General features: G+C 47.7%; 1 protein-coding gene across 15 annotated transcripts in view; it reads left to right on the top strand.

Annotated features, from left to right (window-relative positions):
- The first annotated feature begins 6,151 nt into the window (after nt 1-6,151).
- ARHGAP10 (Rho GTPase activating protein 10) overlaps nt 6,152-12,327 on the top strand; it is a 349,411-nt gene continuing 343,235 nt past the window's right edge. For 8 of the 15 annotated variants that reach the window (XR_014812815.1, XR_002346408.2, XR_014812817.1 and 5 more), the window contains exon 1: nt 6,152-6,495. Coding sequence is in view for 5 of the 15 variants with exons in the window: in XM_084972711.1 (XP_084828837.1) it covers nt 6,342-6,495 (154 nt within the window). In the remaining 10 variants the exon portion in view is untranslated. Of the gene's footprint in view, nt 6,496-7,102; nt 7,949-8,358; nt 8,919-9,424; nt 9,566-11,282; nt 11,520-12,327 lie in introns of those variants that run through there. The other 7 variants (XR_014812818.1, XM_084972717.1, XM_084972712.1 and 4 more) reach the window with 5 other exon arrangements.

The raw sequence follows: 12,327 nt of genomic DNA, 5'->3' as shown, positions 1-12,327 counted from the left end.
TTTCAAGCTGAAGAACCAGGAAAAGCAGTCCAGTGGGAAGCACCAATGTCTGGGGGCAGAGGAATATGGATGTCCCAGCTCAAGAAGAGAGAGAGGAAACTTACCCTTCCTCTGCCTTTTCTTCAGGCCCTCAATGGATTGGATGATGTCCACCTGTGTTGGTGATCTTTTTCACTTAGTCTGTTGATTCAAATGCTAACCTCTTTGGGAAATACCCTCATAGACACACCCAGCAATAATGTTTCCCAGCTCTCTGGGCATCCCTGAGCCTGGTCAAACTGACACACAAGATTAACCATCACACAGAGATTCTGGCTTGACTCTCAGTAGAGCTTATGTAACGTGGTGCTCTCAGAATAGAATTTCTCAAATTGCATTATCCCAGTGGCTAGTTCACAAACTCTTAGTAGACTTCTGTGAAGAAAAAAGTTCTCTTAAAAATACAGGTGTCGGAGTTCCTGTTGTGGCTCAGTGGTTAACAAATTCGACTAGGAACCATGAGGTTGTGGGTTTGATCCCTGGCCTTGCTCAGTGGGTTAAGGATCCGGCATTGCCGTGAGCTGTGGTGTGGGTCGAAAACGCAGCTCAGATCCTGCGTGGCTGTGGTTGTGGCGCAGGCTGGTGGCTACAGCTCTGATTGGACCCCCAGCCTGGGAACCTCCATCTGCTGCGGGTATGGCCCTAGAAAATACAAAAATAAATAAATAAAAAGAAAATATCAAACACATTTGGACAGCTATTATTCTTTTTTTTTTTTGCCTTTTTTTTGGGCCACACCTGCGCCATATGGAGTTTCTCAGGCTAGGGGTCTAATCAGAGCTACAGCCTGCGCCAAAGCCAAAGTAATGCCAGATCCAATCCGTGTCTGCAACCGTGTCATGGCAATGATGGATCCTTAACCCACTGAGTGAGGTCAGGGATTGAACCCGCATCTTCATGGATACCAGTTGGATCCGTTTCTGCTGAGTCAAGATGGGAACTCCTATTGTTCTTGATAATTTATCTTTAAGAAAACATATACTACAAAGGGGTGACATTGGTTATGTTTGGGGAGGGAGTCTTTCACTCTTCATTCATTATACTTTCTTGCTTCCTTTTCTATTGTGGGAAATACACAAAACAAAATTTACAATTTTAGCCATGTTTAAGAATACAGTTCAGTGGGATCACCCACATTCACATTGCTGGGCAACCATCTCCATTCTATTTTGTCGAGTTCTAGTTTACAAACATCGTATGCCATTGTCCTATCTTGGTAAATTAATCAACCCCAGCTCAAAGGGTGGCCCCTGGGTGGCCTAAGCTCCTTGGAATTATGCCCACTTTTGCCTCAGTGATCATTTGAAGGCCAGGCCTCCAGGTCTAAGGGAGTGAGACACAGCAGTCTCCTAAACGGGTTTGATGTCCAAACTGAAGTAGTTGTGACAGAGGAGCATCTTTCTAGCACTGGAAGGGATGCTGTTTGTAGGTAGATCTGGAAATGTTGAAGCCATTTGGTTCTCATGAAGGAAGCTGTCTGGAGGCTGAAGTTAACACCAAGAAGGAGGCAGAGGTGAGAGGATAGTGCAGAAATGAAGGCGGAATGGCGGTAAAACTCCCAAAGCCAACCCTACTTCTCCAGGCAGGTTTTCTGTGATGTGGTCCAACAGTTTCTTGTTTTCAGCTGTTTTGGCATCTTCCATCTTAATACGTGTGAGACGAAGCAGCCTAAATACAGTTTGAAAGATACTCAAAGATGCATCTTCTGTTTGTTCCTCATCATATCTTTGTTGTGTCAGAGCTATACTGTATGTTCCTCACTGATAAAAGTGTCAGCCTGAAGCAGAGACTGCTAAGTTCCTGCTCAAAACTATCTCTCTGTCAGAAAATTTAGGTTTCATTTAGGGTGGCGGTGTACCTGGATAAAAGACCACATTTTCCTTGGTTCCTTGTATGTGACCGAGTTCTGGTCAATGAGATAAAAAGCAAAATGTTGTCTAAGGCCTACAGGAAGGCTGAGAAAAGAGGCTGAGTCAGCCGAGAGGGGGTCCCTTTACCTCTTCCCTTCCTCCTTCACAGAAGGAGCGCTGGAAGACATCGTGTACTGTGAAGTGACACAGAGAACAGGGACTGTGGAATCATGTTAGACTATGTACTTCTGGACTCCTTTCACGAGAGAGAGAAAGAGAGAGAAGTAAACTCCTTGTGCCTCAAACTGATATTTTGGATTTTTCTCTTACAGTGTGTCTGAACTCAATTCTTTTTTTTTTTTTTTTTTTTTCTTGTCTTTTGTCGTTTTTAGAGCCACACCTGCAGCATATGGAGGTTCCCAGGCTAGGGGTCCAATCGGAGCTGTTGCTGCTGGCCTACACCACAGCCACAGCAATGCCAGATCCCAGCTGCATCTGCTTCCTACACCACAGCTCACGGCAACCCACTGAGATCCTTAACCCACTGAGCAAGGCCGGGGATCAAACCCACAAACTCATGGTTCCTAGTCAGATTCCTTTCTGCTACGCCACGACAAGAACTCCTGAACTCAATTCTAACTGACTTGCAGCCTGAAACATATCCAAAGATTCAGCTGAACCCATATTTGACTTTATAGGTGGCAACTTTGTGACTCATCAGGCAAAGAATATTGTATGTAGGGAAACCTACCTAAAGGAAAGTTTTCATCTGAGTTGGCCCTTATTTTACCTAGATGGGAACCAGAACCAACCTGCATGGATTCAAATCCTTAACTCATCCAAGCACTGAGCAAAGCATGAAAATGCCCCCCTGACCACTTGACCTATGTGCTTGAATATCTTCCAGGCGCCTTAAGCCTCATGAGCTGAAGGTGAAACTAATCTTGCCTATCCCAGTCACCATCCACACAGACTTTCCCCGTTTTCCTTGCAGTAAAGGTTCCTAGAGTTCACAGCCATCCATGTAATCCATCATGCCAAGAGCCTGGGACCATCTTTGACATCTTCTTCCTCATTTCTGTATCTGGGCCATTGTCAAGTGCTTCAATTTCCCTCTAACACGCATTTTGATCTGGCTTTTACTCTCTGTCTCCTCAGTCACTTGGAGGGTGAAGTTGTACCATGTCTTGTCCAGAGAACTCCAAAAGCCTTCCCCCTGGAAGCACCTGGAGAGAAAACACAAACCAGATCCTGCTACCATCAGGCTGAAAACTCCTCAAAGACTCCCCATAGCATGAAGATACAATCCTCAAACCTATTGTTAACTAAGATAATCAATAAACAGTCTATAATAGGAATAGAAAATAGTTTTATTCAAGCCAAACCAAGAACTATAGCCTGGAAGACGGCCTCTCAGATAACTCTGAGCAACTGCTTCAGAGAAGCACAGTTTTCAGCCCAGTTTTCTATCTCCTCAGAACAGAATATTAAATAAGTCAGGGATACATTCCTTCAAGGTTTAAACAAAACAAAACAAAACAAAACAAAAAAAACAAAAAACAAAGCAAACCAGGTCAGCATGAAGTAGTGAGTCAGTATGGCCTTGGCCCCTAGGAAGGGAGTCTTACCACGGTTGGGGTGCCAGCATTGGTGTAAAAGGAAGGGAGGCATTTAATCTTTGTTTTTTAACATGGACATTCTTTACTACTGGTCAATGTGCTGTTTTCTTTAATAATTAAAGCAGATGGGAGTTCCCCTTGTAGCTCAGTGGTTAGCGAATCCAACTAGGAACCATGAGGTTGTGGGTTCGATCCCTGGCATTGCTCAGTGGGTTAAGGGTCCGGTGTTGCCGTGAGTTGTGGTGTAGGTCGCACACGTGGCTCGGAGCCTACATCACTGTGGCTCCAGCATAGGCCGGCGGTTGTAGCTCTGATTGGACCCCTAGCCCGGGAACCTCCACATGCTGAGGGTGCGGCCCTAGAAAAAGACCAAAAAATATATAAATAAGTGAATAATTAAAGCAGATGAACAATGTATGTTTGCTAGGCCACAAACAGGCCGTTTTAGCATAAAATGTGAGTTAAATCATGTATAAGCCAGAATGACTTCCCCATACTTCAATATGTGGAAATTTCTTTCATCACTGTTATGTGGCCTATGAGGCTCCGCCTGATGTGACCCCTGCTGGCCCTCCACAACCCAGCACCGTCTTGAGCCAGTTTCTCTCTCTCATGCTTGAGCCACCTGATCTTCTTTTAGTCTCTGGAATGCACCAGATTCTTGTCCTTCCGGGGGGCTTGCACAGGCTGCTTCCCTGCCTGGATTCCTCTGCTCCCACCTCGCATTTAATGGTCAACTCTTACTGAAGCTTCTGGTCATTGATTAAATGACACCTTCCATGAGGCCTTCTTGACCACACTCCTGATTAATATCCAGAGACTTTCCACGGAATCACTTTATATGTGGTGTTGTGTGGCTGCCTTCTTTCACCATGTTGCCGCATGTGTCAGTACTTCATTCCTTTTGATTGTAGATTCATTAGTCCATTGTATGGATGCCCATGTATTTGTTTATCCACTCATCAGCTGGTGGACATGTGGGTTGAGCCCACTTTTTGGCTATTATGAACATTGCTACCATGGACATATGTTTTCATTCCTCTTGGGTCTATGCCTAGGGGGTGGAGTTGCTGGTTCATATATTAAGTTCATGTTGAACACTTCTGGGAAGTGTCAGCAGCCCCACTTTACGAGGAACGATTAGGATTTTGCTTGGAGGATTCTCTGCTTGTCAGGGTCTGGCGGTTTTGCAAGGCCCTCACTGTTACATTCACCCTTTTATTTGCCTCTTATATTTTCTCCTCCGTAGACTCCAGTCCCCTGCTGATTTTTAGCAGGAACCAAGCTTTTCAACCATAAAAATTATTAGTAAAACATTTTGAACTCTCCAGAGGATGGACATTAAAAGCAATAATGTTTATCTGTTTATCTGTAGGTTAGCCACTCACAGAGCTGTTTTGTAACAAAAGAGCTTATCGAGTAGGAGGCTTAGTTAACTTTTTCCTGAGGGTTACACTCCTAGCACAAGCTGTCCAGAGGCTCAATTACCCAGTTCCCAGTCTGAACCTTTTAAAGAATCACTTTGAGGTCTCTCGGTACTATTAACATCATTAGGGGACCTATGTATGTAAACATATGTTGTGAGCCTGTAGAAAAATGTATGTGGAGTCACTAGTGTGTGCCTGGCACATAATAATTGCTTAATAAACTGTTAGCTGCTTTTATTAAAAGTTAATCTAATGAAAAATTGGTTTCTTTCAGGTAAGGATTTCAATAATTTAAAATGTCTCAACATTTGGGGGACACATTTGAGTTGTTTTAGGACAAAGGGAATAATATCCTTTTCTAGGGGCATTGACAAATTCTCATTTGACCATCATCCCCGACCTCCTGAAAACTACCCCGAACCTGGCATCTTCGTTCCAGTGGTTATTTTTAGAATAATAAAGATCGACTCTACTTATTCAAGCGAATTTAATCCGCTGAATACAAGAGAAACAATTCTTACACGATTTAGACACCCTCTCCTTCCCCCTAAGTCGTCAGTGTGGTGACATAGACGAGTGTAAGAGCAGCTCCCCGCCCTTAGCTTTCAATCTAAAGCGGAGATTTAGCAGGCATTTTACTTTAGATGGGGACGGAGAATGGGAAATAGAGAGCCGTTCACAACTCAGGGTCCACTCCAGGATGGATGGGATATCGGACTCATTTGTGTCCTCTAGCAAGCCGGACCTCTGAGTTAAGTCGCCGGGTAGCGGGATTAGAGATGCTCTGAAGACGTCCCTTCCCGGTCTGGGTCAAGCTGCATCGGGGGGAGCAGATAGTGAGTCACCCCGAAGAGGGGGGCCGAAGAAAAGGCGTGGCGCCCGGGTCTGGAGGAGAGCCGCGGGGCGAAATTCTAAACCGAGGGAGCCTCGGAAGGAAGAGGAGGGGCCACTGCGCGTGGGGAAGAGTAGGAAGAAGTGTCGTGGGGAAGGAAGGGAAGGAAGGGAGAGGAGGAAGAAGGTGGCGGAGGAAAAAGAAGAGGGCGCTCGGCCAGCGCGGAGAGGGGCGGGCCGGGAGGCGCCCGGGGCGGGGCGGGCTCGCGCCTCCGGGAGGGCGTGCAGCGCGGGGCCGAGCGGGGCGGGGCCGCGGCGCCGGAGCTTTGGCAGAGGCTGCCGGGATCCCGGCGCCCGGTTCTCGCTCCCCTCGGCGGTGCAGCTCAGTGCGGCCGGCCTCACCTCCGCGGGACATGCCGGCGCTGCTCTCGCCGCGCGCCCGGGACTGCTAGCTTCTCCCGCGCTTCCTGCGCGCTCGGCCCCGCACCTGGTGGTGGCCCCGGAGCCCGGCTTGGGCTGTGCGCTCGGCGAGCGGGCGATCGGGCGGCTGGCTGTGCGCGCGGACCGCCGCCGTCATGGGGCTGCAGCCTTTGGAGTTCAGCGACTGCTACCTCGACAGCCCGTGGTTCCGGGAGAGGATCCGCGCCCACGAAGCAGAGCTGGAGAGGACCAACAAGTTCATCAAAGAGCTCATCAAGGACGGGAAGAACCTCATCGCGGCGACCAAAAGTAAGAGGGAACCCGGGCGCGGGCGGGCTGCGGCGCGGCGTGGTTAGGAGGAGCCTCTCCCGGAGGGAGACCGACAGTCCCGTGCCGGAGGGCCGGCTGCCGGAGGATCGGGAGACTCATTGGGGACCGGGAGGCCCCGGGATCGTTCCTTCCGGGCTCTCCGGGCAGCCGAGGGCGAGTCCCCTTTCCTGCCCTGCTCGCCTGCGCAGCGGCTGAAGCCGGGAGCTGTGCGTCCGAGCGCGCCGCCCGCCAGCCCCGGGGCTCCGGCGCCTGCTTTCCCCGCCGGACCCGCCCGCGGGCAAGTTCTGTTGCCCCCTAGAGCTGCTCACTGTCTGGCCCGAAACAGAAACGTGAGTTTCTTGGCTTGTGACCTCTCCCAAGAACTTGCCTGGGGATTCTTTGAAAACCTGCTGGGTGTTGAATTGTTCACAAGTCCCTTAAACCGTACACTTTCCGTGCCATTTGCAGATCTCCTCCAACAGTCTCAGCCTGGGTCCCTTACTGAGCTAAACCAGAAAGTCCACCTGGCGTTGTGGCTGCCTTCCGCGCATTCCTTCCCTCCTCCTGCGCTGAGAAGGGTTCAAAGATTGGGGCTGTGAGGCTGAGCAGACAGCCTGCCCTCTGGCCGGAGCCAGCACTGCCTGCAAATAGGGAATTCCACCCCGGCCAGCTTGCTGCTTTTCTCTTCTCCTCTCTCTCTTTTGAACAACTCAGAAGTGGCCAGGAGGGCTAAGATGTACCTACATTATCCGAAAAGAGCTTTTCTAGGAGAGAGGTGGCCTGAAATTCGCGCTCCAACAGAGTTGGTGATGCGGCTGGAAATGGGGAGGCATTAACTTGAGTGAGGCGCTGGGCAGCCTGACCGCACCTGTAACCCATAGCCGGTTCTGAGGGATCAGTCCCCCTTCTTCCGTCTTAAAAAGACCTACTCGGAGTTCCTGCTATGGCGCAACGGTGTCTGTGGCGTCTCTGCAGCACCAGAACACAGTTTCGGATCCCTGGCCCAGCATAGTGGGTTAAAGGATTTGGGTTTGCAATTAGGTCGCAAATGGTGCTGGGAACTCCGTAGGTCACTGGGCGGCCAAAAAAGAGAAAAAAAGAGAAAAGAAAAGAAAGAAAAAGACCTACCCATACAGCCAGCTGGGAAAAATACCCCATGTCTAGCCCCCAACCCCCACCACTTTGCATTAAGGAAGATGAAGACACCCTGAACCCAACTACCCTCAACTACCAGCTCAGTGCCTGGAACAGTAAATATTTATTTAATGAATGAGTTGAAGAAAGACGTTTTTATGGAAGAATTCAGGGAGTCATCTCTGTAATTTTGGAAGCAGTCATTCAACTTCTCTGCGTGAGGTCCAGGCTTTCTTTGGATTCTGTGATCTCTCCGGTGTTGCAAAATGAGGATTGGGCATCACTTTGTCTGGGACATGTGATGAGTGGGCATTATCTGGTGGGTGGCTCTCCAGTGCCTTGGCATTGGGTATATGTGTTGGGATGGAAGTAGGGAGGGGCTGTAAATATGTAGAAGTGAGCGAAGAAAGGAGGAGGTGAGGAGGGTGTGTGTGTGTGTGTGTGTGTGTGTGTGTAGGTGTAGGTGTGTGTAGGTGTAGTGAACTTGACTCTTTCCTTCTGTGGCTTGGTCGTAACCAGTGGCTCTGGCTGGGGGAATGCACCTTCTCTCCTACTGAGTGTAGCAACTCCTTTGGGAATGAGGGATGCCTGGAGGGAGGCTTTGGTGTGGAGAGGCAGATGGCAAAGCTAGTTTGGCTGCTGGTAGAAAGCTATTTATGTGACTGCATAATCACTCTTCAGCCAACAGGACACAGGCCTGGTGTTCTAGCCACAGCTCCTCCATGGGGAGGGGGGACAGCTGTCAGCCTTCCTCCTGAACTAAACTGTCTTGAATTTGCAAATTGGCCTCTTACTCCTTTTGATTCTTGCTCTTTACCATAAGAAACATAGTTTCTGCTCATGCTTTAGAGATCAACCAGAAAGTTATCTTTTTTTCTCCTTATGGGGAATTAAATTCTTTTCCAGAGGAGGAGCAAAACACAGCCTTAGCTCAGTGCTTGTGGGAAGTTAGGAGGACCTGGCCTTTGCCCAGCTTGCTCCTATCAAAGGCTAAGAGCACTGGCTTTAAGTCAGGACACCTGAGTGTAATTCGCCTTCACTCGCAGGGCCTGACTGCAGGGCAGTTGAGCAGGTCACTTAATTATTTTGTGTTGAGTTTCTCTTGTCCTACTTCTTAGAATTAGTAAGATTCTGCAGTGTTTGGATATGGCTTGATGAGGTCATTTGAAATTGCAGTCTTGGTCAATCATCGGCCTAGTCGGTGGATCTTCTCTTTAACGTCTGAGTCAAAAGAGGTCAAGGAAAGACCTGAGACTGGAGGAGATACAGAAAGAGTAACAGTCAACCAGGTCAGACTGATTATATCTTAAATGTTTTGTGCTTTGTTTTGCAAAAAATGGCATTTTGTGTGTTTAAGTGATTTCTGCTTTTAATTACCCTGTAAGATGTATGCACAAAATACTGGCTGGATTTATGTAAGTTTGATGTCTTGATGCTTTGAGTAATCCACAAATACTTACAGCAGTTGGAGGCAACCTTGGTAGGTCCTGAAGGCTTACTGCTGAGCTCAATTATGCAGTGATCAGCAAATATTTAGCATCTATAGTTTGTTAAATATTGGGGTTGAGGTAGAGGCCCTTGACCTTGAGTTTATGGCCAGTAGATAGTTGAAGCCGGCTTAGTCTAGGGTACATGTTTGAACTCCTGTACGAATTGTGGTCAGTTCTTGAAGAAAGAAAGGATACATGGACGCACAAATGAAAAGGGCGAAGAATGACAAGAATGTTAACGTTGACAGAAACAAGAATGAGTTGTAGGTTAAAGTGGAAGTTTGGGAATTCATTTGCGTTTTAAGGGAGAAATAGAACCTCGAGGAACCTTGTCGGATTGGAAACAGCTGAGAAGGAACCAGACCCAGTGTCTGAGGAGGATGCGGAGACCAGTTTGGCTGGAATGGAGATTTCTTTTGGGGGAGTAGACTGGGATTCATGGAAAGGTAAGTTTCAGATTATGGAGCCCATAAAAGCAGGGTTGGAATGTGAACCTTATCCTGTGGAGAAGAAGCCAGATGTAATGGGGAGGAAATGGTTGAGAGACAGTGTTTGGCGTCTGTCTGTGTGTTGGGTGATTCGAAGATAGCAGTGGGGGTGGGGAGGGGCTGCAGAGAAGAGGGGCTGGGATCACTCACTTCTGAGGTGGATTTGGAGATCAGTCACTCAGTTCAATGGAAGCTTTGTTTAAATGGCTTTTTTTAGTCCTTTTTCTACTCCTTTCCTTTCCTAGAATAATGTGTCTTTCAATATAGCTTAAACTTTTCTAAGCCTTTCCTGTGATGTCTGTATAGTTTCAGATGCTTATGATTTATAGAAATGTATGGTGTATTTACCAGAAACTGCAATAAGCCATATATGCTTTTCTCATACATTTTACAATTAGGCATTCTTGAGAGAATAGATTTTGTACTAGAGGAAGGGACATTTTTTTAAACAAAGAGTTCTTACAATTCTTAGGTACTTCCGTAGCCATATAGGATGCTCTTTAGTCAACTTAGATTGTGTAGCTGTGTGTGTTTGTGAGTGTATAAGCTGGAGGGGCCCTCAGAAGTGAGCCTGGCCTCACCACACACATAGAGAAAAGGATGTTAGTGCATCCTAGATAAGAACTTGAGTCTTCCAAATCTTGGTTTTGGTACTTCATCCAGGCCTTGATATTTCGGTGATTTTTGGCTTTGTTTTCCTTGGGACAACATAAAAGTTCCCTATAGCTGTCCTCATATTTATTGTTTCAGAGAAATATTTCATGTGGTCGTTCCTTTTGGGGAAGTTTCTCAGGTTGCTATGGCTTGGAAACAGGGAGATTTGGAAGGCTTAAAAGATTTTTACTTTGGAGCTCCCATTGTGGCGTAGCAGAAATGAACCCTATTCGTATCCATGAGGACAAGGGTTTGATCCCTGGCCCCGCTCAGTGGATTAAGGATCTGGCATTGCTGTGGGTGTAGTGTAGGCCAGAAGCTGTAGCTCAGATTTGACCCTTAGTCTGGTAACTTACATATGCCACAGGGGCAGCCCTTGGGGGGAAAAAAAAGAGTCTGCAAACTTGAGCCTTGGTTTCCTTATTTGTTAAATGGACAGTTGCAGACAGCCGTGAGGATTGAGTCACATGTGGGGAAGTTTTTTTTTTTTTTTTTTTTTTTTTTTTTTTTTTTTTTTTTTGGGGGGGGGGTCTTTTTGCCATTTCTTGGGCCGCTTCCTCGGCATATGGAAGTTCCCAGGCTAGGGGTGGAATCGGAGCTGTAGCCACCTGCCTATGCCAGAGCCACAGCAACTCGGGATCCGATCCTCGTCTGCAACCCACACCACAGCTCACGGCAACACCGGATCGTTAACCCAGTGAGCAAGGCCAGGGATCAAACCTGCAACCTCATGGTTCCTAGTCGGATTCGTTAATCACTGAGTCACGACGGGAACTCCTGGGGAAGTATTGTGAAAACTCAAAGGTTAAGTGGTTGTATAGACTGTTGTTGGCCAGCTAACATTCTTTATCTGACAGTCCGAATTGTGTTCAGGTGTCTGCAGCCTTTCTCAAGTGACTCATGGAAAGGCAATTAGGGATAATTCTGATTAGCCTGACTCAGTGGCTCTCAATCCTCATCCTCGCTGACCCTTAAAATCACCCGGGGGAGCTTTAAAAGTCCGCAGTCAGAGTTGAGAATCACTGGGCTCGAACAACACAGTACGGAAAGCCTGGTTTCTAGGCTGATGATTGGATGTGTGAGATGCCCTAGGAAGTATGCTGGAGACATCGGGAAAGATTTTCTTTTGTGTGAGAGGAAACTCATAAAAAGGGTTCTTGACTCTTCTATCATGTTTGGTTGTGTTGCCTGGAGCTGCTTCCGCTGTCTTGGGACAGTAAGAGGAGCCAACCAAGGTGAAGACCCTTGGAGCAGAGAGGTAACCGAATTTGGGCTTTCTTGTTTGTTTGTTTTTTAGGGCCATAGCATGGTTTGTGAAGGTTCCCAGGCTAGGCCTTGAATCAGAGCTGTAGCTGCTAGCCCAAACCACAGGTCACAGCAATTTGGGATCCTTAACCCACTGAGTGAGGCCAGGGATAGAACCTGCATCCTCATGGATAAGAGTGGGGTTCCTTTCTGCTGAGCCACGAGGGGAACTCCCTGAATCTGGGTTTTTTTTTTTTGGCTTTTTTTGTTGTTGTTATTGTTGTTGTTGCTATTTCTTGGGCCGCTCCCGCGGCATATGGAGGTTCCCAGGCTAGGGGTCTAAACGGAGCTGTAGCCACCGGCCTACGCCAGAGCCACAGCAACTCGGGATCCGAGCCGCGTCTGCAACCTACACCACAGCTCACAGCAACGCCGGATTGTTAACCCACTGAGCAAGGGCAGGGACCGAACCCACAACCTCATGGTTCCTAGTCGGACTCGTTAACCACTGCGCCACGACGGGAACTCCTGAATCTGGGTTTTTTGATGCCCCTGTGGGAGGCACAGATTGTTTTGTGCCTGAAGCCCATCTCCGTATGTCTTGTTAAATGACATAAGCCAGTTTGAGTTTCCTGCTACTTAACACCCTAATTTTTAGCATGTGGAAGTTTCCTGGCCAGGGGTCTTCCTGTGCCTCAGTGACAATCCCAGCTGCTGCAGCAACAACACGGATCCTTAACCTGTTGCATCACTAGGGAACTTAACATCCTGATTTTGATGGAGAAGTATAAGTGTAAATTTGGGGCTGATGCTTTGGTTAA

This window comes from Sus scrofa, chromosome 8, assembly GCF_054392235.1.
Source record: "Sus scrofa isolate SSC_HxYL_T2T_F1_AM1 chromosome 8, Sscrofa_HxYL_maternal_Yorkshire_Landrace_v2.0, whole genome shotgun sequence".
In the NCBI taxonomy this organism is placed as follows: domain Eukaryota; kingdom Metazoa; phylum Chordata; class Mammalia; order Artiodactyla; family Suidae; genus Sus; species Sus scrofa.
The sequence above is the reverse complement of the archived record's forward strand: the minus strand, read 5'-3'. Positions and strand labels throughout refer to the sequence as shown.